This window comes from Lutra lutra, chromosome 6, assembly GCF_902655055.1.
Source record: "Lutra lutra chromosome 6, mLutLut1.2, whole genome shotgun sequence".
Classification (NCBI taxonomy): domain Eukaryota; kingdom Metazoa; phylum Chordata; class Mammalia; order Carnivora; family Mustelidae; genus Lutra; species Lutra lutra.
In genome coordinates this window covers 86,855,419-86,881,696 of record NC_062283.1, presented here as the reverse complement: position 1 = coordinate 86,881,696, position 26,278 = coordinate 86,855,419, and the positions used below count along the sequence as shown (strand labels likewise).

Genomic DNA, 26,278 nt, shown 5'->3' with positions numbered 1-26,278 from the left:
TCTTTTTCTTAAAACCCAGGATGAAGCCCTCTCACATTATGGAAAATAATCTGCTTTACTCAAAGACTACCAATTCAAGTGTTCATCTTATCCAAAAAATACTTTCACGGAAGTATCTGGAATGTTTGACCAAATATCTGGGTACTGTGGCCTAGCCAAGCTGACAAACAAAAATAACTAGCACAGCAATCTATTTATTATGAGCTTTCACTTATCATCATACCTTAATAAAAGTGAAATAACACACAAACAGATTTTTTAGATAAAATTTACTTAAAATAGTTGTTTGGGGACATTTTTTCTTAAGTTTATTTTTTCTGTATATTCTTTACCAAAAGCTTGAGCAAGCATGTTTGATTGTCTTTCCAAACGGTATTATTTCAATAGGCAATCTAAGTTTCAAACTGAGAATTTATCTTTGGGTAATCCACTTTTCAAAATGTTAGGGTTTTTTTTTGTTTTTAATTTAATTTTATTTTATTTCGGTGTTCCAAAATTCATTGTTTATGCACCACACCCAATGCTCCATGCAATACATGCCCTCCTTAATACCCACCACCAGGCTCACTCAACCCCCCACCCCCCTCCCTTCCAAAACCCTCAGTTTGTTTCTCAGAGTCCACAGTCTCTCATGGTTCGACTCTCCTCTCCGTCGTTTTTATCACCTTCTTATCCTGAAATTGAAACTGTAAAATATGTAATTTTTTCTTTGTAATTATATAAGCTGAAGATATATATCTGGGGTTTTTTGGATTTTTTTAGTTTTTTATTTTCAACATTTTGAAATTACTTTCTAATTGGATGTGAATTTTAAAATTAGTAATCAGTCTAGGTCAATTTTATAACAGTCGGATTACAATAGTGAGAACACACATGTAAAATGTTGCTAATTCCTGAGTCTCGTGGTGTGACCGCTCATTTAAAAGCCAGTGTATGCCAGACTTCTCAGTGAATGTGGCCAAAGAGGGCTGTGGGAGTGTGGGCACCAGGGAAGTGGGGATTTCACCATTTGTTCTTTAGACCTCAGTATTACTAAACTCTCACAGTAAGGATCAACATTATCTGAACATTTTCTAATATGTTTCCTAGGGGTTTTTTAAAAATTTTTTTATTCAAGGCCAGTGTTACTCCATGAATAAAAATGAATAAATAAAAATAAAAATAAAGTGATTTCCATAAAAATCACTTTAAAGATTTTATTGATTTTTTAAGGCAAAACTGTTAATTTGCTGTCATTTTTTTTCCCAAAAAAAGGACATCTCTGTTTTACTCAATTCTTGAGGTCAGAAAGTACAACTTAGCCTTTATAATTTATCTTTTTTCATTGATCCCAAGTATAGCTACTCAGTAAATATTACTTGATTGAATAAGTATTATTTATACTTCATTTAATAATAGACGCTGAGAAAATTTTTTTTAATGAAACAAAAACCATGTTTTTTAAGATCATGTTTTATGATACTTTATTCATTTTTAGTATATTCTTGCACAGTGATAAAAAGTGATTGTTCTGTGATGCTCTCACTTAATCCTTTATCATACTTGAAGAAAAATGAGTTTTATAAGATTTTTTTTTTTTTTTTTAATTTGACAGAGAGAGATCACAAGCAGGCAGAGAGGCAGACAGAGAGAGAGGAGGAAGCAGGCTTCCCGAGAGAGCAGAGAGCCCGATGCGGGGCTCGATCCCGGGACTCTGAGATCATGACCTGAGCCGAAGGCAGCGGCTTAACCCACTGAGCCACCCAGGCGCCCCGAAAAATGAGTTTTAAATGCCTGTAAATGAGAGAACTGGTGTTTGTTTCAACTAGAAATTGTGCTAATTGCTAACAGTACATTGCAGTTCTTGCTTCTAACCAGACCTGCATGTAACAGCCTATACCATTATTTGAAAAAACTTTTCTAAGTCCTGACTCACATATCGGTTTGCTGATGGACAGAGACTGTAAAGCAAAGGAAACCCACACCTGTGTTCTTTTTTAACTTGAGCTAGACTTTGAACCAGTATCTTTACAGATGAGATACAATGTGTTATATCCTTAAAAGCTGTTTATTAAAAAGAATGCAGGAGAGGACATTGGGAACAAAAAGGTAAATCTACACATGATAAAAGGAATTTTCTGAAGTTTAGCAGTCATTATTTTAAAGGAGAGAATCAGGGCAACTTTTTTTTTTTTTTTTTTCAGACACTCCATGGTGATTGAATAAATAGAATATGGCATGGTAGGAAGTCAAATGATCAAAGAGAAATTCAAGTGGATTTATTTATTCTTTTTGAGAAAATACTGAGGTGATTCCTTTTATAGCCTTTGTGATATTTCTTTATGAAAACTTGACGACCTCAAGTCAGAAATAAAACTTTAATGGAAGAAATGCAGCAGAGTGGAGATAATGATACAATTTTTGAGCCAAGAGCAGGATATGGACACATCTTGCACTATTGCTAAACACCACTTGAATGGGATTGTCTCAGCTCACTTTGAATTGGGTCTCTTAGTTAGCTAAACTCTCCAACTGTTTCTGACCAAAGAATTCATGATACGACTTTAAAGGATCCTTCCATTCATGTGAGGCTTTTTTTCTTATAAGCTGTAGGAGTCACCTCTTATTGACATAAATGTTTTTAAAATAAAATGGTTAGGTATAATAAGCAAATATTCACCATCTTTTCTTTTCATAGGGATTAACAGCATGGAAAGAAAGCCTGGTAACCATCATGTAGATACAGCACCAATGGTAAGGCAGTCTATTTCTGCATTGTTAAAATGGATAAGCTACAAATTGATACTGGTTATAGTGACACAAAATGCCACTGTAGAAAAAGCTTGTAACCTTCCTTTTTTTTTTTTTTTAAGATTTTATTTATTTATTTGACAGAGAGAGAGAGATCACAAGTAGGCAGAGAGAGAGGCAGAGAGAGAGGAAGGGAAGCAGGCTCCCTGCCTAGCAGAGAGCCTGATGTGGGGCTCGATCACAGGACCCTGGGATCATGACCCAAGCCGAGGGCAGAGGCTTTAACCCACTGAGCCACCCAGGTGCCCCATAACCTTCCTTTTGCCAAAAGTTATATCCCTTCCAGAAAATTAACCTCATGTTTTCTTACTTAATGAGGAAAACATACTAATTTTTACCAAGATATAGGAAAATAAGATACTGTATCATTTTTACAGGTACTTATTTATATTATGTTATATATAGAATGATTTTAATTTAAAAATATCTCATATTTTGAACAAATTAATATAAATACGCAAATTGATTTACACTCTTTTTAAAAGGAGTGTTATTTTGCACACTAGCATCATTATTTAGAGTGAATGTTTCATTTCTTTTATGGATTGCTATGCTTTATTATTATAGCAGTGAAATCTCTTATCCCTCTTCCATTACTGCCAGACAACAAAAGGCATTTAACAATTACAGTACCTATTTACTATGTTAAAAATAATTATACAAGAGAATGTAGAAGGAAAACAAATTTCCCTTTTAATCTCTGAATATAATATTTGAATAAAATATGTACCAGTTGCCAGTTTCCACTTGAAAGAGTCATATGATGATATAGGCTAGCACATATTTTACTCTTCACCAAGCATAATCTTGTTTCTCTTACCCTTTCTGTACATTAAGTCTTCCAAGTACTCCATAGAATTCATCATTTCCTGTTAGAAAGATTTGGTAATATATTTTAGGGACATAAAGACAATATTAAATCATATTTAACTTTATTGATAATATTTTCCTCACTGGCAGATTGATTCCACTTTGTATTTGTAAAAAATTCACGTGATTGAGACAACATGTTTGATAAATTAGTATGTGGGGCTCTGGAAAAGAGTACTGTTTGAGGAATTGAATATCATTATAATCATGAAAAATACTTGGCTAGGGGCATGTGGGTGGCTCAGTTGCTTAAGCTTCTGCCTTCAGCTCAGGTCATGATCCCAGGGTCCTGGAACTGAGCCACATGTCAGGCTCTCTACTCAGCAGGGAGCGTGCCTCTCCCTCACCCTCTCCCTCTGCCTTCCGCTCCCCCTGCTTGTGTACTCTCTCTGTCAAATAAATAAATAAATCTTAAAAAAAAAAAAAAAAAGGAAAGAAAGAAAAATACTTGGCTCTAGTGTGTATTGTAGTTATACTGGTAAGTATGCTAAAATAGTAGTTACAACATTGTGTAAATTGTGTTTTTTAAGATTAAAAAAAATGAAGACTAGCAATTATGGGAAATAATTTCTTTTCTCTGAGGTGTAGGTCTTAAAAGTTGAGGTGCCTGATGTGTGACTTGAACCTTTTGCTCTTTGGGGAAAACTCCAGGTTTTACTTTTTCTCCTGGTTGTGGGTCACTGTCCTGGAACGGGGTTTATGGCAAGGTTGTACCTCAGGCTCTCTCCTACATGCTTCTGTGTGGTTTTCTTCTCGTTTGCCTCAGGTGTAGTCAGCATTCAGCCAGTCTTTAGGTTTTGTGGTTTTTTTGTGTTTTTTTTTTTTAAGATTTTATTTATTTATTTGACAGAAACCACAAGTAGGCTGAGAGGCAGGCAGAGAGAGGAAGGGGAGCAGGCTCCCTGCCAAGCAGAGAGCCCAATCTGGGGCTCGATCCCAGGACCCTGGGATCACAACCTGAGCTGAAGGCAGAGGCTTAAACCCACTGAGCCACCCAGGCACCCCAAGTCTTTAGGTTTTTTAAGAGGAAACTGTTCCATATGTAGCTGCAGACTCAGCATGTCTGTGGGAGAAGGTACGGTGATGATCTTCCTATGTAACCAACCATCTTGAACTGGAACCTCTTAATGTATTTCGAAAAGATACTCACTGGATTATTTTACATACTTTTGAAATTAATTTTATTTCTACAGGCATTCCTACAGCATCTGTGTTTACATTTCTGGTTTTGTTGGTGCGGGGGGTAGGGGGGTTGTGCATTCTAGAACTCAGAAAAGTACATCCTGGCAGAGTTGTATTTCTTTTTTAAGTGGGCTCCACTCAAAATCCTGAAATCAAGACCTGAGCTAAAAATCAAGAATCAGACACTTAACAGACTGAGCCACCCAGATGCCCCCAGAGACTTTTTTGTTTTGTTTTACCTGTAGACAGATTATAGGTTTCCCTGTTAATTAAATGAGGAAATAATAGAACTGACTTTTCTTGCAGTTGTGAGAAATAATGGCATTAACGTTTGCAGGAATGCTTTAATGATCTCGGAATGATTCCAAAGAACCAGGAACAAAATCTAATACATAGGAGTTTAGGTATTGTTGATTTTTGTTTATGTTCTTCCAGTTGGATTCTTAAATGATAGCTCCTAATGTATTAATAAAATTTCCAATTTGTGAAGTCCATATGTTTTAATATACTTGGTTTATAGAGGCACACCCCAAACACTCATTAGTTTTCCAGGTTCTCACTTGCGCCAGGCTGCATTTTCGGTATGTTTTTCTGAATCCTTCTGTCCGTTTACTACAAACTAAAGATATTCTACTGCCCCTCACTCCTATTTAGTCCCCCAGCTTACTGACAGTTACCCTTGGCCCTTTCTCCATAACATAGAATTACAAGCCTTTTACCCAATGTCTTCTGGTCCTCAGGACAGGAAAAGTGATTCTTCACAGAAATATGATGATACCTAATTTCTATCCTCTATATGGGTGTGCCCTTGTTTTCCTCAAAGGGTTTAAGAAAAGAAAATATTTATAGAGGGATGCCTGGGTGGCTCAGTGGGTTAAAGCCTCTGCCTTTGGCTCGGGTCATGATCCCAGAGTCCTGGGATCAAGCCCCGCATCGGGCTCTCTGCTCGGCAGCGAGCCTGCTTCCTCCTCTCTCTCTCTCTCTCTCTCTCTCTCTCTCTCTAACTGCCTTTCTACCTACTTGTGATCTCTATCTGTCAAATAAATAAATAAAATCTTTAAAAAAAAAAAGAAAAGAAAAGAAAATATTTATAGAGATAAAAGAAATGAAAAGGTCTGTTTAAAAATATAACAAAGTATGATATTTATAAGTTCAAATGTGGTACCCTACTAACCTAAAAATGAGAGATACTTCTGGGGCCTGAGAAAAGGAGAGGACCCAGGGTCTAGTATGGCTGAGGCCATGTCTCTGAGTGACTTCCTAACCTGGCCTCTAACCATCAGTCTCCAGCTTACCGCTCTACATGGTATCATCCCAACTTCCCACTTGCTCCACATACAGCCATGAATGGCATGGGTCTAGGAGAGTGCTAGATGCTAATTACAGCTATTCAGCAGGGAGGGAAATGAGACTTTCTCAGACCTCTATAACAGGGAAAGCTGTGTTTCTTGAGATTCCACGTGGGAATGAACTTTTCAGTAAATATGTGGTTACAGAGGATAGTTTGATCCGGTAGCACTATAATGTGATGCAGTGTTTTTTAAGTAAGTATAGGTTAGCCTGAGAACAAAACCACCTCAGTCTTTGTTCTGTGTTCTCTCCCACTCTCTTTTTAACTTACTTATATCCTTCTTTTTTTCATTTATTACATGAGATTTAATTTTTTTGTTTGGTATTTTTTTCTTTCTGACATAAATAATACCATATGTGTTTTTGAGATGCCTTCAATAGAAATAGAACATTATATCCCCACATGATGTGACCTCCTCCATCAAACAGAATCAAACCTTTGTAACTGGCTATAATCACTATTTTTTTTTTTTTTTGCATTTTGCGCTCTTAATTTTGTTCATATTTAGGAGTACATTTTCAAGTTTTGTTTTGTTTTGTTTTAAAAAGACTTATTTATTTATTTATTTGACAGGGCACACCAGAGAACACGAGCAGGGGTGCAGGAGGTAGGGGAACAGTGGAAGGAGAAGCAGTCTCCTTGCTGAGCAGGGAGCCTGATAAAAGGACAGGTCCCTGGACCCTGAGATCATGACCTGAGCCAGAGGCAGATGCTTAACAGACTGAGGGACCCCTCAAGTTATTTTTTTCAAAAAATATATATTGTCTGAGTCTAAATATCTTATTTGTCTTTGAATAAGACAGTTCGCCAGAGTTTTTAATTATTTGGACATAAACTTTTCCCCTCAGAGCATTGACCCTCTTTTGCCTTCCGGTATTTAGTGTTTTGGGAGAGACATTAGATATCAGTCTAACAGTTCTTTTGCATTGGTAGCCTGTTTTGCCTACTCATGTGTTGTAGATTTTCTTTTATTTTCTTTATACCTGATGTCCTAGTTCAGATTTGATGGTTAAATGTGTATCTTTCTTTTTGTCCTGAATGGTATTTAGGACACTGAGTTTTTGTCCTGAATGGTATTCACTCAAACACTTAACTATTATAGGAAAAGCAAATAAGACATGAGACAGTCTCATCATAATAGGTTATATGAAAATAATTAGATCATGCCACTTTAAGAATTAGTTGCTGTTAAGGATAATATCAGACTCAGATTAATCAGAGGTCATTGTCTGAACCCTGAAAAGCAGGTGTAAAAGTTAGTTAATAGTTAAGTCAGCGCAGGCTTGAGTCCTCATATTTACTTTAAATGAAAGACTCATTTGCAAATCAAAGAGAAACAGCACCCAGCATAAGGAAGTCTCTGTACATGTTTGTTCTTATTTAGGTTATTACAAACCTGCCTATAACCTACTCTATGTATAACAGTTCCCATAGCTTTTTATATTTTCTGGTGGAATTAAAACATGGTAAGCCATGCTGTATATATATGCAAAATTTTTAGTGACTTGAGAAGAATTTTTTTCAAGTCTCTTCTAGTGAAAACTGATATGTTAAAATTCACACATCAGCCTAGCCTCTTGTAATCAATTTCTGATTTTTGTAAAGCCCCTGCATTCCACACCTGTAACACTAATATTACTCCTTTCTTCTTTTACTCAGTGATCCCACAAGTCCCATTAATGAGAACAGATTTTCTTTTAACAAATGGATTTCCTGGCCGTTTATAAAATTACAGCTTGCATTTTCACAGAAGCCTACACATATCCCATAGCAGGTTCAAACAAAATTCAGGCTCTCTCATTTAGATTATACCAGTTATGAGATACTTTTGCCATTTTTCTAAATATTCCATTAGTTATTAGGAATAAAAATATCATAGACTGATTGGAAATTTAAATATTTAAATATTCATTTTTCTTGTTATAAGTTGAATTTAACAAATTTTTAATTCATTCATTCTGCAGTTATATACCTAGGTTTTCTTTTTTTTTTTTTTTTAAAGATTTTATTTATTTGTCAGAGAGAGAGGGAGAGAGAGCAAGCACAGGCAGACAGAATGGCAGGTAGAGGCAGAGGGAGAAGCAGGCTCCTGCTGAGCAAGGAGCCCGATGTGGGACTCGATCCCAGGATGCTGGAATCATGACCTGAGCCGAAGGCAGCTGCTTAACCAACTGAGCCACCCAGGTGTCCCTATACCTAGGTTTTCTAAGGGTCTGACTGATAAATTTTTGTCATATAATTTTCATCAGTAGTAAACTTTAATATGTTTAACAGCATTTTATTCTGAAAATATATGAGATGTTCATGATGTTGTTCACCCTTTAAACTTATTTATAAAGGTATTAATCTGAATCATACAAATTAAACTTTATTCTGAGACTCTTTTGGATTATATGATCATCTGTACTTATTCTACAACATTTTAAGTTGTCTTTGTTGTTAGATTCATATAATTGTTTAGCCCATTCTAAGTTCACAAGACTGCTACATGTTCTATTATTACACGCTAGTATAGTATGCCTTATCTATATATTTATGTAAATTATGTCTTTCACATAATATTTAACATAAAATTTGGGGCAGTTTGTTTAGTTCAGGTGAAATGTCCTTGATCCAAAGGAAGCACTCTGTTTTTTCCAATCTGTAGAATTTTCCAGGAATTCATAGTATGCAAACTGGGGTGAATGTGCCCCTATAAAGCTCATAAAATAGAATCTCTGACCAATCTCTTTCTGAAGATAATTGCAGGGTGGAGAGGGAACCGATAAACTATAAGCTTTTATAACTTGTCATAAAAGAATCTGTTTTTACTTATCAATAAAGTAACAATTCAGAGCAGTCCTGTTGAAATTCAAATACAAATACTGTATAGGTTTCCTTTAAGATCACTTGTGAGTTGTCCGTAATATAACATTTTTCTTAAATACATAGACATTGGTTGTTTCTCCAGACATTGTAAATTATGAAGCTTTATGTAGGTTTTTCCTGTTATCATACTCCACTGACATTTCTGTGTTTCTTAGACTTTTTTCCCCCTAATTCTCTTTTGACTTTATGATTTTTAGAGAATAGTAGATTCAGTTTTAGACATGTTAGATTTCAAGTAACCAGAGGCAACAAGTACAGATGTTCAGAGAACTGATAATATAGGCTTGAATTTCAGAAGAGAGGATGAGTTTGAAGATGGAACTTTGCTGTGCTTGATAGAGCCACACTCTACAGCTGTGAAGTCCAGAAGGGAGATGCAGGAGTCAGAAGGCTCAGGCATAGGTGTGGGAAGTCCTGTGTATCATCATGGGCAGGGAGCACGCAGGTTCTTTACAACAGGCATCCAGACATTGGGAGATGGAGAGGAGAAGTGAGTTGGGGGAAATCGGAGGGGGAGATGAACCATGAGACACTGTGGACTCTGAGAAACAAACTGAAGGTTTTGGAGGGGCAGGGGGTGGGGGGTTGGGTGAGCCTGGTGGTGGGTATTAAGGAGGGCACGTATTGCACGGAGCACTAGTGTGGTGCATAAGCAGTGAATCTTGGAACACTGAAAAATAAAATAAAATTACAAAAAAAAAAAAAAAAACACCAAAAAACCCACACACCCAATCTTTATAATATAAGCTGAATCAGAAACAAGTCTCCTCCTTCTCACCTCTCAAATCCATTCTCTGCAGAGCTGTTTATCCAAAGTGCAAATATAGTCAGACATTTAAGATCCCGTGGTGTGCCCCTTTTCCTACCAGTTGAAAACAAAGCTATTTAACATATCATTTGACATCCTTCTACTACCTTTCTAAACTTATTTCCAGCTTTTCCCCCGTGCTCTGAGCTACTTGCAGTTCCCTGAACATGTCTCTGCCTCTCTCATTGCAAAACAGTATCGGAAGAGGGGCAAAGAACACTTGAGAACCACATTACCTGGCTCCACAGCCTGGTTCAGTTACTTTTGCTCCACGTGACTTTAGGCAAGTTTCTTTTGCTCTTTGTGTTTCAGTTTCCTCATCTGTAAGTGGGGATAATAACACCTACCTCAAGGATTGCTATGAGGAATAAATGCGTTAGATGCATTACACCCACTCAATATATTTGTATATACCAGGTATTGAATATAATTTCATCACAAGAGATGGCCAGATATTAAGGAAAAGAACATATCCCAAGCCTGAGGAGTAAACTAAGTCAAGAATCAAAGGGAGGACCCCAGGGTCCCAGCTGGGTCAGGGACATCATGAACAAGGGAATCTTTGCCACAATGGCCTGCCCGTGTCTTGCCCAATGTTCTTTGTTGTTCTGTGTTCATTTTTTATTTTATTTATTTTTTTTTAAAGATTTTATTTATTTATTTGACAGAGAGAGATCACAAGTAGGCAGAGAGGCAGGCAGAGAGAGAGGAAGGGAAGCAGGCTTCCTGCTGAGCAGTGAGCCCGATGCGGGGCTCGATCCCAGGACTCTGGGATCATGACCTGAGCCGAAGGCAGCGGCTTAACCCACTGAGCCACCCAGGCGCCCCTGTGTTCATTTTTTATAAAGTTTGTTTTAGGATGTATTTATTTATCACATATTGTGACTCACAAGGAGTTGATGTAGAAGTTACACCAGGACAACAGGCCTAAACTGGGACTGTTAGGCAACTCTCAGCTTATTCATCAGTTCCATAAATCATGACAGCCAGGGTGATCTTTTTTAAAATGTGAGTCATAATGGCTTATCATTCTGCATAACAGTCTTCAATAACTTTTCCTATGTTTAGAATAAATCCTAGGGCCTGTAGGGCCTTGCATGATCTGGTCTCTGCCTACCTCTTAAGCATCGCCTTACGATACTCTCTGCTCTGAGTTTCTCAAACACAGCCAGACTCTTTCCCACTCACCCACAGGCCTTTGGACATTTGGTCTCTCTCCCAGGAATATACACAGGTTTTTTACGTAACAGGTTTTTTCTTTAGATCCCAGTAAATGTCAACTTTTCAAAGGATTTTTCTTTACCACTCTGTCTGAAGTAGATACACTCCCCCTTTTAATCTTTATTATTGTACCTCGTTTTTTCCTTCCTAATATTTTTCTCCACTTATAATTTTTATTTAGTTCTTTATCACCTGTCTTCCTCAATAGGATATAAGTTCCATGAAAGTAGGGACTATGTCTCTCTTACCATTGCCAGTAGACTGTCATTATATACTCCTTGGATGAATAAATGAAAATATGCTGAAACTATAGGAATAAGTGAGAGCAAAGAGCCAGGATGGAACTGAGGGATGTCCATATTCAAAATGTTGGAAGAAGAACCTTCACAAAAGACAGGTAAAGAGAGATGAATGCCGTAAGAGATCAGGAATAGTGTAGCATCTTGGAAGCCTGGGGAGTATGGAAACAGGGAGGTTTTGTTCTATCATAGGTAGGAACTTTTGGAAGAATGGGAACTGTGCCCTAGAAAGGAAGCTAGATGGTCCTACTTGTTGTTACGGTGAACCAGAATTCAGGAAGCCTGTCACAAAAAGAGGATGGAAAATAGAATACAAATTAACTCAGCCTTTTGTGTATGTTGCTGACTTATTTCACAAAAGAAAGTAGCATTTAGCCAAAAGGGTTGCTACAAGATGATCCTATATGGAATGCAAAGTAAATGTTTTTCCATGTTCTTCAAAAGTGAAAAATTACATTTGGGTATTTATGTAATAATATTACATTCAAAATGAGTATTTCCCAGATGGAAGAAAAGATCCAGCAATATAAACAGGGCAGGAAAAAGATGCAGATTGGATTTTAACATTTGGCAAAGGAGTAGGATAGGGCACCCTTGCCAAGGAACTTACTTATCTAGTTGGTAAAATGAGGAATGTTGAAAGAGTTCATTTTTGGGTCTAAAGTTCTATGAATCTTAGCTGCCCTTACTGTTCCAACAGAACTAATAAAGCAGAAAATCTAAGCACGTCTCTGACAGTCATCCCTTGAGCTCTCACTCATCATTACTCTCATTCATCTTCTCGGAATTCAGTTAGAATACACTTCCTTATATTATACACGTGGCATTTGTGCCCACCATGTCACGTAACAAATGCCCATGACCATCACTGCTATTGGAAATTGCCTGCGCTTAAGTGGTGGACACAGCTTAGCTGTCTTCAGTAGATCAGAAACATCCCTTCCTTTCCCTTTCCTTCCTAAGTCCCTTCCCTATAGGACTAAATCTCCACCTTCACAAGCCCAGTGCAAGGTGAAAGGATGCCAAGCAATAGAATATGGCATTCAGGTGTCTGTGCAAGTTGGCCAGCAGGCTGGCCGGAGAGCATGTGTAGTACAGTCAGGGAGAGGCACTGGCCAGGCTGCCTGGTGTTCCACTGAAAGAATGCTGCTCTTCTTTTTTGTCCATTTCAAACTCTTTCACTGTTTTTCCTAAAATAGGAAAAGGCACGTTCAGTTATACAAACTTGGTGGAACCTGAGGAATAGGCTAATCAAAACCATGACTCAAGGACAATTCCAAAGAGCCTAAAATTTTTTAAATAGTACGTACATCTGAAACATTTGAAAACCAAAGAAATTAAAATTATTTTATTTTAGGTGAGGTACTTTCTTAATTAAGCCAGTGAGATATCTAGAAGTATGAACACATGGTTCCCATAAGACCTTACTCCAGAGGAATTGTTTTGGTTATTTTTCCCTTCTGTGCAGCAGAAAAAGCAAGTGCTAGAAGAGTGTCTGCTCCCTTACAGACTTAACCTAGGAAGACAGGAGCCAGAAGGTAGAAGCTCTGTTTATTCATACAAAGGGGAAGTGGTGATATGCCCTGCCCAGAACATTTGCTTAAGCCCCTAACCTTTTTTGTAGTATTTACTGTCGTCGTAAGTACAGTCTATGTTTCTAGGGTATCAGTTAGCCTGTGTGCATTAATAGATGAATGATGTCAGTATGAAAGCAGAGGAATTCTTTTCTGCATGTTTTAAGTGTTAAAGCAATCAGAGGCCAGCTTTCTCACCATCGAATGGAAAGATGGAGCAATTTTTTCAAAGCCAAAAAAAACCTTTTTTAAAAAGTGGCTACTTTAGTCGCTGCTAGTACAAATGAAGGTGCTAAGACATTTCTCCCATTTTCAAAAAATTGTCTTATTTGATGGATGAAGTCTAAAACCCAGATTGGATTTTTAATTTCGATGAACTGGGCTCTATTAAAAGTAAATCTTTTTAAGGACCTGCATTTCAGGCGAGATCTCATGGATGCTAGGCAGTGGGGCTGCAGAGTCTCAGGATTGACAGACAGTAATGCTGGGAGCAAATGCCTGCACAGATTTCACATGGCATTAGCACTTCGGTTAGGATTGTTACTGACAGTACCCTGGTGACGAAGTACCATAGATTTTAAGTAGTTGGCAACAACCAGATTTTTTCCATAAACCCTGCTATATTTAATTCACAGTTTTAAGAATGTGAGGTCTTATAGCAGAAAAGCATATAAAAAAAAAAGGAATATAGCTCCCTTACTAAAACATATAATCCATCAAGAGAAGGAGTTTCGTGTTTTATTTTTTTGGGTTTGATTTTGGCTTTGGTTTTTTGTTTGTTTAGTACCTCTCTCTCCAGTTTGACATTTCATTGTATTGTATGGTATTGTATTGTAGTTGAAATGTACTTGACACACAGTGTTACATTAGTTTCAGGTATACAGCATGATTCAACAGTCCTGTAGCTATGTGCCCTCACCAAAAGTGTAGCTGCCATCTTCGACTACAAATACTATTACGATACCATTGACTATAGTCCCTGTGTTGTACCTTTTTTCCCCATGATTTATTCATTCCATAATGGAAGCCCATACCTCCTACTCCCCCTTCACCCATTTTGCAGCTTTTAATATGGTTAAGACCATCATTTTACCTTGGTCTTCTCTTTTTTAGCTTAATTATATCATTTTCTTCTACTTACATTAATCTATATTGTTTCCATTCCAGTTTGTTCCCATTCTTAGGAAAAGTGGTATCCAGAACTGGACTTAATATTCTAATTATAGTGAAAAATGTAGTGGTTATTATTGGTTTCTGTAATCTGAATATTGTGTTTGATACTAAACTATGACCTACCATCACTCCTCGAGGCTTTAAAGATGTGCTGTTAAAACATATTTCCCATTATTTACAGATCTGTGCCTCGGTATCCTCATCTCTAGAATGGAGCTAATAATAATACCTACCTTATTTAGTGTTAGACTGTTGTTTCAAGTACGGAGTCCAATGTCCAGCACACAGTAATTTTTCAGGTATTAGCTTAGTATTATTTAACCCAAAGCATAGATTTGTTCATTTATCCTTGTTGAATTTCATCAGATTATTTTTGACTCACTATCCAGCCTGCCAGAATTCTTTTGAATTCTATGTTTTTTGCATGTACGGTAATAGCTCTTTCCCAAACTCTGTAACATTGACAGATTTTATAATACCGCTTATTAATTATATTTATTCAAAACATTAGAAAAATACTGAGCAGTGAACAAAACCAAAACAGCAATAATTTCCTTGCATGTGGACAATTTAAGTTTTTATTTGTTAAGTCATTTTGGGGGGGGGACATATTATTATTTAAAAGCAATTTCAGTGTTACATTGCATTATATACTTTAGCAAAGTATTTACTTACATGTCTTTTAAAATAAGATTTGGTGATTACTTGAAATTTTTCTTCCAACCAGTATAAAATTTTATTCTTAAGGAAGTGTTAATATAGTCCATAGCAGAAACCAAAACTTGAGTTGATCATGCCAAAAAAGGAAGGAAGCAATCGTTTAGAAAAGAAAAAATTTAACACTCATCATCTTACAGAGTATTATTTTCCACTTCGGGGGAAATTTAATCAAAAGTCATCACACTAGTGCTCTGTTTTTCCTGCCTAGATAGACATTTATATCTGCAACTATTAATATTCCATAGATCCTTTTATTTTCCTTGACAAAATACATACATTCCTCTTCTGGAATTTATCCTGCTCTTTATCCTACCATTATCTCAGGGTCCCCGGAGATCATTCTTTGGCAGAAGTAGCAGGACAGCATTCAGTAGCACAGACACCTCCTGGTATAACCACATAATTGGGTCACAGATTGGCTTGATGAACAAAGATTGAGATAAATCCCTAGAGGAAATGAAACTTCTTTTTCTGTGTCTTGAATGAAACTTCACAAAGTTTCCATATCACCATACCTCTGCCTGGCATTATATATCTTATGGCAACATGAGCAGACTTCTCTGAGGACACTTTCTGGATATAGAGCTTATTTGCCAAACCTAGAAATAAATTTTTGCTTTGGGAAATGGAATTGGAGTTAGTAGATCCGTATTTGGATTAGAAAATAGTTGTTTGGTGTTCTGCAGAAATATTTTACTACAAAACACCTTTCCTCTGTGATAACTTGAAGAACTTTCGGAGTTGAATGGTAATGATTATACATATCATTTATTGGGCACTGACTGTTTGCTAGACACTGTGCAGAGTGTCTTATGTAAGTTATATCACTTGAATGTCATAAGAGTTCTAGAAAATAAAAATATTATCATCATCATTTGCCAGTAAGGGGTCTGAGACACTAAAGGTCTTTAAATATCTTCTAGAAACAATTATTGGATGTGTTAATAAATTATGGTAGATGAACCACAATTATTAATTCCCTAAAAGTAGAGTCAGTTAATGAGAATAAACCTTTACATACTAATATCACTCAGTGGCACAAGGAAACTGGGAGCAGCTCAGGTAATGTTAACATCAATTAGCACTTATGAAAACATAAGTTTTAAGAGCCCTGCTATGTACTCTATATTACTTCATCTGATCTTTGTATCCTCACTGTAACTTGTAACGGGATTGAGCAGGGGTAGTCATGAAGCACTACTGGAAAGGCTGACTAAAATAACAGCTAAAAGTGTCATGTGGGCCTGGATTTGAGGAAAGCACTAGCTATATAGGACTCTTCCCTCTGAATAAATCTAATATAAAGTTACCTAAGAAAGCCAATTTAAAAAATATATATATTTTGGAAAATATCCATCTGCCCACCAGGACGTTTTAATCAGATATGATTTGAGGTTAGTGGATGGAGTCTTAGTAGATTTCCTGGAAATAATTCAGTTTTAATAGTTGTGGGTGAGTTAAAGTCATATAAGTAGCAGAGAGTAATCTGGATGTGAGAAGGGGATCTTGGGGTTTGGTGGGAAGAAAGGGGCCCAGAAGCTGTGGTTTATCTAGTGCACTGGCAGAGTCACCTGTGACCTTGAGAAAGGAAATTACAGACACCTGCTGTACTTCAAACTATGCTACCCACATGCCACAGACAGCTGTTTGAAGAACTGGAGTGAAGGAATGAGAAGGTAATTGTAACTATTACCCAAGAATGAGGTGATTGGGCTTCATCCCTTCTTCCTTGAGACTTATTGTAAAGCTCATTGTATACATGTAAGTTTCAGCTGATACCTAAGTATGACTGACTCCTCAATTGATGTTTCTGATCTTATAATTTTCTTTCTCCGTTCTGCTAGAAAAATCTTTGTAAGAAGTACTTAGGCCGTTAACAGTTGTTAACCCAAAGAACCTAAAAATGAGTACAGCTCAAAATTCCTGTCTTCCCAGGACTTTCATTGGGCCTTTCCATGGTAATTTTGTGTCACTGGTGCTACTAGCTGCTTAGTTCTTACCAGCAAAACCTTGTAATATACATATTCAGCTTAGCTCTCTCTCTCTTGTGTCCCACATGTATTTCTTTCTCTTCCATTATATTTCTGCAGTTGAACCTCTCTTGTGCATGGTTCCATAGCCAGAATCAGGGCTCTCTGCTGTTTCATGGAGAACTCTGTATTTTTGCTCAAATCTGTTGTTTTATTTATCATAACCAATTTTACTTCCCATAACCATAATTTCTGTGATGCTCTTTTTTGAATCACAGCTTTATTTGGATTTAATTCACATAGCATAAAATTTACCCTGATAGGGGCGCCTGGGTAGTTCAGTTGGTTAAGCGCATCTGCCTTCAGCTCAGGTCATGATCCCAAGGTCCCTGGATTGAGCCCCTCATTGTAGTCAGGCTCCCTGATCAATAGGGAGTCTGCTTCTCCCTCTCTCTTTGCCCCTCCCCCTGCCCTTTCTCTCTCACTCATTCTCTCTCCAAATTTTTTTTAAAAATTTTACCCTGTTAAAGTCTATAATTCAGTGAGTTTTAGTATATTCACAGTTTTATAACCATCACCACTCTCTTTTAAAGTATATTTGTTACCCAAAAAAGAAATCCCATACTCATTAGAAATCGCCACCACCGTCACCACCTCTCTCTAGCCCCCGCAAATACTAATCTACTTTCTATCAGTATGGATTTGCTTACTCTTAACATTTTATATAAATGCAGTTATATCGTATGTGACCTTTTGTATCTGGCTTCTTTCACTTAGCATAATGATTTCAAAGTTCATCTGTGTTGTAGCATGCATTAGAATTTCATTCCTTTTTTATGGCCGAATGATATTTTGGTACATGGATATACCTTACTTTATCCATTAATCTCTTGGACATTGGGTTGCTTCCATTTTTAGCTATGATGAGTAATACTACGTAAACATCTGAGTATAGGTCTTTGTGTGGACATGTTTTCGGTTCTCTTGGGCATAAGTAGTACTGGAATTGCTGTGTCATATGGTAACTCTCTGTTTAACATTTTGAGGAACTGCCCAAATATTCTTCAAAGTGGCTAAACCATTTCATAATCCCACCAGCCGTGTATGAGGGTTTAAATTTCTCCAAATCCTTACTAACACTTATTATTGTCCTTTTTATTATAGCCATCCTAGTGGGTGGAAAGTAGTATCTTATGACTTTGATTTGTGTTTCATTAGTGACTAAGGGTAGAGCATTTTTTAATTGCTTTATGTGTATCTTCTTTGGAAGAGCTATTCAAATCCTTTGCCCATTTCCTAATTGGGCAAATTTTAATTCTGTTTTACTATATTATTAATTAGATTTTTTTAATGAATGTTATATAAGTATGTGTATATATTAGATTGAAAGATTATTATGCCAAATGTAGAAATGAATTGTTTTTAGAAATTGAGTTAAAGTTAGCAAATCTATATTTAATTTGGAAGACAGGACCACATTTATAACTGTGGGCATCCTACAGAAATATGTTATTACAAAACCTCTATAATAACTCAAAGAACTTTAGGAGTTAAATAATAATAGTTATACCTAACACTTACTGAATGAGTACTTACTATGTGCCAGGCATATGATGTATAAATATATACATGCTATATATACATCAATTGTATAACTATATAAACTATATATAAATATAAATATGTACATCTAATTGTATTACGTATGTCTAGTTGGGTTTGTCTTTTTATTGACTTGTAAGAGTTTTTATATACTCTGAATACAAATCTCTTATCAGATATATAATTTGCAGAAAATCACTCCCATTCTTAGGTTGTCTTTTCTCTTTCTTGATTGTGCCCTTTGAAGCACAACATTTTTAAAAAATTTTTATAAAGTCCAGTTTATCTACTCTTTTGTCGCTCAGTGTTTTGATGTCTTATCTAAGAAACCATTGTCACAAAGATTCGTGCCAGTTTTCTTATGAAAGTTTTATACATTTCGTTTTACCTTTAGTTCTAGAATCCATTTTGAGTTCATTTTTGTATATGGTGTGAATTAGGAGTGCAACTTCATTTTTTTGCTTGTGGCTATCTAGTTTTAGCAGCACCATTTATTGAAAAGACTGTTCCTCCCCCATTTAATTGTCTTGGCACCCTGTCAAAATCACTTGTGAATGTAAGGATTTATTATCTGGGCTCTTAATTATATTGCATATAATTCCATATTCCTATGTTTATATCTGTAAACTACTGTTTTAATTTCTGTACCTTTGTAGTTTTAAAATCAAGGTATGTCCTCCAACTTTATTCTTCTAGTTTGTTTTGGCAATTCTAGGTTCTTTGTTTCCATGTGAATTTTATAATCCCCTTCTCAGTTTCTGTAAAATTTTTGATAGGGATTTTGTTAAATCTGTAGATCAAAATTGAAGAATATTTTTGTCTTACTATTAAGTCTTTAATCTAGTAACATGGCTCTTTCAATTAATCTAGATATTCTTTAATTTCTTTCAAAGATATTTTGTGATTTCCAGTATATAACTCTTGGACTTTCATTTGAAGTACTTCATTTTTTTATGATATTGCAAATGAATTGGTTTTATATTTGGATTGTTCATTCCTCAGGTATAACAATATACTTGATTTTTGTTTATTGATGTTGTATTCCACAACCTTGTTGAATTTGTTTATTCTAAAAGATGTTCTGGGTGTTTTTTTGTGGATACCTTCTTATTATCTATATATAAGATCATGTCATCTACTAATAGAGGTAGTTTCACTTCTTCCCTTCCACCCAAATGCCTTTTTATTCCTTGCCTAATTATCCTAGCTAGAATTTCTAGTTCAGTGTCTTGTTCCTAATTTGCGGGGGGCGCAGGGGGAACTTTCAGTCTTTAACCATTAGGTATGTTTTTTGTACATCGCCTGTATCAGGTTGAGAAAGTTCCTTTGTGTTCTTACTTGTTGAGCGTCTTATCAGGAAAGGCGGTTGGACTTCGTTAAATGATTTTTGCATTATCTATTGAGGAATTATATGGTTTTTGTCCTTAATGCTATTAATATGGTGTTTTAGGGGCACCTCGGTGGCTCAGTCTATTCAGTGCCCAACTCTTGATTTTGACACAGGTCATGTTCTTAGGGTGATGAGATCAGCCTCACACTGAGCAGGAGCCTGCTTAAGATTCTCTTTCTCCCTTTACCCGACACGTATATATGGTCTTTTACACTGACTGATTTTCATGTTAAACCAAACTCTCATTCCTAGGATAAATTTCACTTGGTTATGGTGGGTAATCCTTTTTACATGTTGCAGATTCTGTTTACAGGTATTTTATTAATGCTTTTACATCAATATTCATAAGAAATCTTAGTCTTGTCTAGTTTTGGAATTACAGCAATACTCCATAGAATGATTTGGAAAGTGTTCATTTCTCTCTTATTTTTTGGAAGTGTTTGTGAAAGATTGATGTTATTTTTTCTTTAAACATTTGGTACAGTTCACCAGTAATGCATACCATGTGGGGGCTTTTCTTTGTGGGAAGTTTTTTGATTGCTAATTCAATCTCATTATATTCAGGTTTTCTTTTTCTTCTTTAGTCAGTTTTGTGTCTTTCTAGGAACGTATTCATTTTATCTAGGCTACTTAATTTGTTAGCATACAGTTGATAACAGCACTCCCTAGGATCCTTTTTATTTGTCTAAGGCCAGTTCTGATATCTCTTCTTTCATACCTGATTTTATTAATTTGAATGTTACCTCTCATCTGTTAATTTTATTGATCTTTCAAAAGAATTATTAATTTTCTTTATTCTTTTTCTATCTGCTATCATTTACTTCCATGCTAGTGTTTATCATTTTCTTCCTTCTGCTTACTTTACATTTAGTCTTACTTTTTTAAAGTATAAAATTAAATTATTGATTTAATATCTTTCTTTTCAATAAAAGCATTTACAGCTACAGAATTTCCTCAGAACACTGCTTTTTGTTGCATTCATACAATTTGGCATATTGTGTTTATTTTTTTGTGTGTATCTTTTCCTAATTTCCCGGGTTGATTTCTTTTTGATCCATTGGTTATTTAGGAGTGTGTTGTTTGATTTGCACACATTTATGAATTTCCCAAAGATTCATAACTGGTTTCTGTTTTTATTTCTTTGTGGTTAGACAACATGCTTTCTATGATTTTAGGAGTTTTTTAAAAGGCTTATTTTATGGCATACAGTTGTTATGGCATAGCTTACAGTCTATCCTAGAGAATGTTCTGTGTGCACGTAAGAAGGATATGTACTCTGCTTTTGTTGGGTGCAGTGTTCTCTAGATGTCTGCTAGATCTAGTTGGCTTATGGTATTGATCAGGTCTTGCGTTTCCAGATTGATGTTGGGTCTAGTTTTTCTCACTGTTGAAGGTGGGGTAGTCTCCAAACATTGCTGTGGACCTGTTTCACATTTTAGTTCTACCAGTTTTGCCATATGTACTTAGAGGCATACATACTTAGAAGTTGTATTACGTGCACATGTATTTATACATACTTATGTCTTCTTAATTGACTGACTTTTTTTTATCATTTAGAATGTTGTTCTTTGTCTCTACTAATGATCTTTTTCTTAACTTCTATTTTGCCTGATACTATAATAGCCACTCCAGTCCTCTTTTGATATCTGTTTGTGTGGTTTATTTTTTTCATCCTCTTTAATTTTTTTTTTAAGATTTTATTTATTTATTTGACAGACAGAGATCACAAGTAGGCAGAGAGGCAGGCAGAGAGAGAGGAGGAAGCAGGCTCCCCGCTGAGCAGAGAGCCCGATGTGGGGCTCGATCCCAGGACCCTGGGATCATGACCTGAGCCGAAGGCAGAGGCTTTAACCCACTGAGCCACCCAAGCGCCCCCTCTTTAATTTTTTTTTGTCTTTAAATCTAAAATGTGTCTATTATAGACAGCATACAGTTGGATCATTTTTTTTTCCCATTCTGATAATCTGTGTTTTCTGTTTGGAGCATGTAATCTATCTACATTTAAAGTAATTACTGATGGGGTAGAATTAAGTCCACAGTGTAGTTTTGTTCTCTTTTTTGGGAGGGAGAAGAACAGAGGGAGAGGGAGAGAGAGAATCTTAAGCCAGCTCCATGCCTAGCATAGAGTCTGATACAGAGCTCCATTTCACATATCTCACAACCCTGAGATCAAGACCTGAGCCACAATCAAGAGTTAGATGCTTAACTGAGTCAGCCAGGCACCCCAATTTTGTTTCCTTTTCCTTTTTTTTTTTTTTTTTTTTTTAAGATTTTATGTATTTATTTGAGAGAGAGAGAGAACATGAGGTGGGGCGGGGCAGAGGGAAAGGGAGAAGCAGACAAGCAGACTCCCCACTGAGCAGCGAGCCCAGTCAGGCTTGATCCCATACCAAGGATCATGACCTGAGCCAAAGGTAGATGCTTAACCATCTGAGCCACCCAAGCACCCCCCCCCCAGTTTTGTTTTATGTCTGATATATCTTTTTGTTTTTTTATTTATTTTTATTACTCCCTTTTTCTAGTTAAATTAATATTTTTCACTATAGTATTTTAATTGCCTTTTTTTAAAAATATGACTTCTCTTAGTAGTTACCCCGAGAATTACAGTTAACATTTTAACTTAAAACACTCTAGTTTGGATTAATATCAGCTTAATTTCAGTAGTATGTTAAAAGTTTACTGTAATGCAGCTCTTTTTCCTTTTATCTCCTTTATGCTATTATTGTTACTCAGATTACAGCATTATACATTGTAAGCTCATCAACACTTTTTTATAATTATTTCCTTATGAAGTTGTCTTTTAAATCAGATGGAGGAGTTACCAAAAAAAAAAAAATACTCTTATATTTATCTATGTAGTTACCTTTTCTTCTGCTCTTATTTCTTCATGTAGACCTGAGTTACTGTCAAAATGCCCTTTTGTTTCAAACTGAAGGACTCCCATAGTTTTCTTGAAGGGCAGATCTGCAAGTTATGATCTCTGTTATCATTTATCTGGGAATATGTTAATTTCTCCTTTTTTTTTAAGATTTTTTTTTTATTTTATTCATTTGACACAGAGAGAGAGAGATCACAAGGAGGCAGAGAGGGAGTCAGAGAGAGGGGAGGAAGCAGGCTCCTTGCTGAGCAGAGAGCCCAATGCAGGGCTCGATCCCAGGACCCTGAGATCATGACCTGAGCTGAAGGCAGAGGCTTACTCTGCTGAGCCACCCAGGCGCCCCTTTCCTTCCTTTTTAAAGGATAGTTTTGCTGCATGTTGAATGATACGTATGTCTTTTAGCACAAAATGTTGAAAGCCTATTCCTACTAACTTTTGACCTCGCAAGATTTCTGATGAGAAATCTGTTGTTAGTCTTATTGAGAATCCTATGTGATGTGTTTTCTCTTGCTACTTTCAAGGTTCTTGGTCTTTGTCTTTCAGTAGTTTGACTGCAATATTTCTAGATGTGGATCTTTTTAAGTTTATTCTTTTGGAGTATGTTTAGCTTCTTGGATGTGCACATTAATGTTTTTCATCAGATTTGGGGAGTTTGGGGCCGTTATTTACTCAAATATTTTTTTCTCCCCTTTCTCTCTTTTGTCTCCTTCTGGGATTCCCATGCATATGATAGTTTAGTTGGTATCCCATACATCTCTGAGGCTCTGACATTCTTCTTTTTTGTTTCTGTCCCTCAAACTAGGTAATCCCAATTTACTTATCTTAGAAGTTCACTGATTCTTTCCTCTACTGGTTCAAATCTCTTGAACGCTTCTAGTTAATATTGTAATTTGTATTCTATTAATACAAATTTTAAACTCTGGAATTTGTATTCTATTAATAATTTCTGGTTTTATTGGTATTTTCTATTCATTGTGACATATATATGTAAACATATGTGTGTGTGTGTGTGTGTATTTTTTTTTTTTTTAAACCAAGTAAATCTAATGTCTGGGCTTCCTCAGAGACCATTTCTGTTGACTTATTTAATTCCCCTGTATGGTTATACTTTACTTCTCCCTTTTGTGTATCATAATTTTTTGTTGATAACTAGACATTTGAAATGGTATAATGTGGCACATCTGGAAATTAGATTTTCTACACCTGCTCCCCATGGCTTGTCATTTTTGTTATTGTTACTATTAATATTTATTTAGTTGGTGACTTTCCTGGAGTAATTCTATATGATAAAGTCTGTATTTTTTGTGTTGTTTGACCACTGAGGTGTCTGTTTGGTTAGCTAATGGTTGGAGAGAAATTTCATTAAATGCCTGGAACCAAGTTCTGTAGCCTTTTCCAAGGGGTTCTGTATGTGTGTTGGGATTTGTTTTCATTGTTTCAGTAGGCAGCTTATAACTCTGCCTTACTTACACTTCACTTTCTGCTTGCAAAAATTGTCAAGGTTAACCAGAGATGAAAAATTAGAGCCTTCTCTGGGCATACACACAGTCCTGCACATGCACATGGCCTTCTAGGTTTCCAGGAATGTTAGAGCTTTTCAGAGTATCCTATAGACATGTCATTTCCCAATTTTATCTTTCAGGTTTTTTGTCCAGTTCCTTATTTGTCCTAACTCGTATCATCACCTAAGTTGCCACTCTTTGTTTTTGACAAATGCCCTCGGGATACAGCTGTACATACTGCTGGCTCTGAGTCACACCAAGTAAAGACAAGCCCAGAGAATGGAACTTGACAGACTTTTCAGGAGCTGCCACCTAGGTCATATTCTTCTCTGAATATAGGGCTTTGGAGGCTTTGAACCTATTCTGTGCTATCTGGTGACTGCTAGCCTGCGACGTTTTGGTTACCATAGTTGTGAGTCTGTTTTCAAGGCTGCCATAGAGCTGGCAAGAGGTTAATGGGAATGGGACAGGTTAAAACTCCACAAAGCTTGCACTGTTTGCCAAGATTCAACTGGGGTTTTTGTGAATACATGATCCTTGGATTGTTGTAGTGCTTTGGCTAATATTCAGACTTCTTAAAAAGTTGGGTTTGACCATTTTTGTCAGTGTTCTTGCCTTTATGGAAGAGCCAGATTTTCTCCCCCTTTCCAAAAGTGCTTCTCTACTCATTTGTTCATAATCTCAAGTTTTCCATTTGCATCTTTAAAATTCTATGTGCTGATTCTTGTTTTTCCATTTGAAATACTGTTTGGTAAGTTTTATAGTGTCTTACTTATATGTGTACATCTCCATACATTACACAATTAAAATTATATACTAATGTAGGGATGTTTTCCATTATGCTTTTTCATTATCTTTCTATTATTCTTATCTTCTTCCCCACTAAACCAAATGCTCACATGTGTGTACATGAGCTTTCCCTAGAATATTTGGATTGACATTAGAATTGGAAATAGATGAGCATCAGTGCTTAAGATGAGCAGTGAATTATTGATGTCTAGCTATTAGCAACCTGAAAAGTTTCTCTCTTTACATTTATAAACTGATTACTCAAGTTTCTTTTGCAAAGTCTTTCCTAAATAACTCTGCCTGTAGTCATTTTAGTAATTCCCTCCACCCTTAAATATAAACTGCAGTAATCAGATGGGCACACATGTTAAGATACATATATAAGCTGTCGCCTTGGCCCAATTTCAGTTTTCCACCTAATTTCCCAGTTCAGTGACCTCAACAAATTGTGACTAAGAAGCTAATATAAAGAAAATGTTTTGATGATCTTCTTCAGGTACCTTCTTTTATAGAAATCCCAAGTTTTTAACACCTTCCTTTCAGCATAACCTTAAGGAAAGTCACAGTGAACCAAGCAGCCTCATATTTATGTGGTTCCATGAAGGCCTCTAACTTCAAAATTAAATATGTAAATTTACAGATTAGAAGCATAGGCTTAGGAGAAAATAGACCTACTACTATCTAGAGTCTTCCAGACTGTGAATTAGACAAATAAAAATTATTTTAGTTTGTAATTAAAGAAATTAAAGGCATAATAAATACTAAATACGGTAGTGGTTATGAATGTGTGTGTATGTTTACAAATACACACAAACACATACATAGAATATGCTTTAGTGCACCTGGGTGCCTCGGTCGGTTGGGTGTCCAACTCTTGGTTTCAACTCCTGTCATGATCTCAGGGTTATGAGATCAAGACCCGCTTCAGGCTCCACATTCAGTGGGGAGTTAATTGAGATTCTCTCTCCTGCTGCCCCTCCCCCCACTCATGTGCTTGCTTGCTCTCTCTAAAATTAAAAAAAAAAAAAAAAGAATATGTGTATATACCCTATGTGCTTAGCACATCCCTGGCATATAGTAAATATTAAATAAATGGTAGATACACGTATTTCTGGATATAACTAGATGAATACACACATGCCTATAGCATAGCAGATTATTAAATAAGAGTAAATGTATATCGACGCTGAGAAATGACCCAAACTGAGATTTATATACTTGCTTTAGAACTAATACATTTAAACCCTTGGTTGAATAAGACTAAGACATATAAATGTAGTGTTGTTTTTAT

The 26,278-nt window shown here is 36.2% G+C and overlaps 1 protein-coding gene across 9 annotated transcripts in view; it reads left to right on the top strand.

Annotated features, from left to right (window-relative positions):
• The window catches only part of AHI1 (Abelson helper integration site 1), a 214,339-nt gene that overhangs the window by 127,656 nt on the left and 60,405 nt on the right, over positions 1–26,278 (top strand). For 8 of the 9 annotated variants that reach the window (XR_007128105.1, XR_007128106.1, XM_047733429.1 and 5 more), the window contains one exon: positions 2,678–2,733. The exons of the other annotated variant lie outside the window; for it this stretch is intronic. Coding sequence is in view for 6 of the 8 variants with exons in the window: in XM_047733429.1 (XP_047589385.1) it covers positions 2,678–2,733 (56 nt within the window). In the remaining 2 variants the exon portion in view is untranslated. The remainder of the gene's footprint in view (positions 1–2,677; positions 2,734–26,278) is intronic. 9 annotated transcript variants of the gene reach the window in all.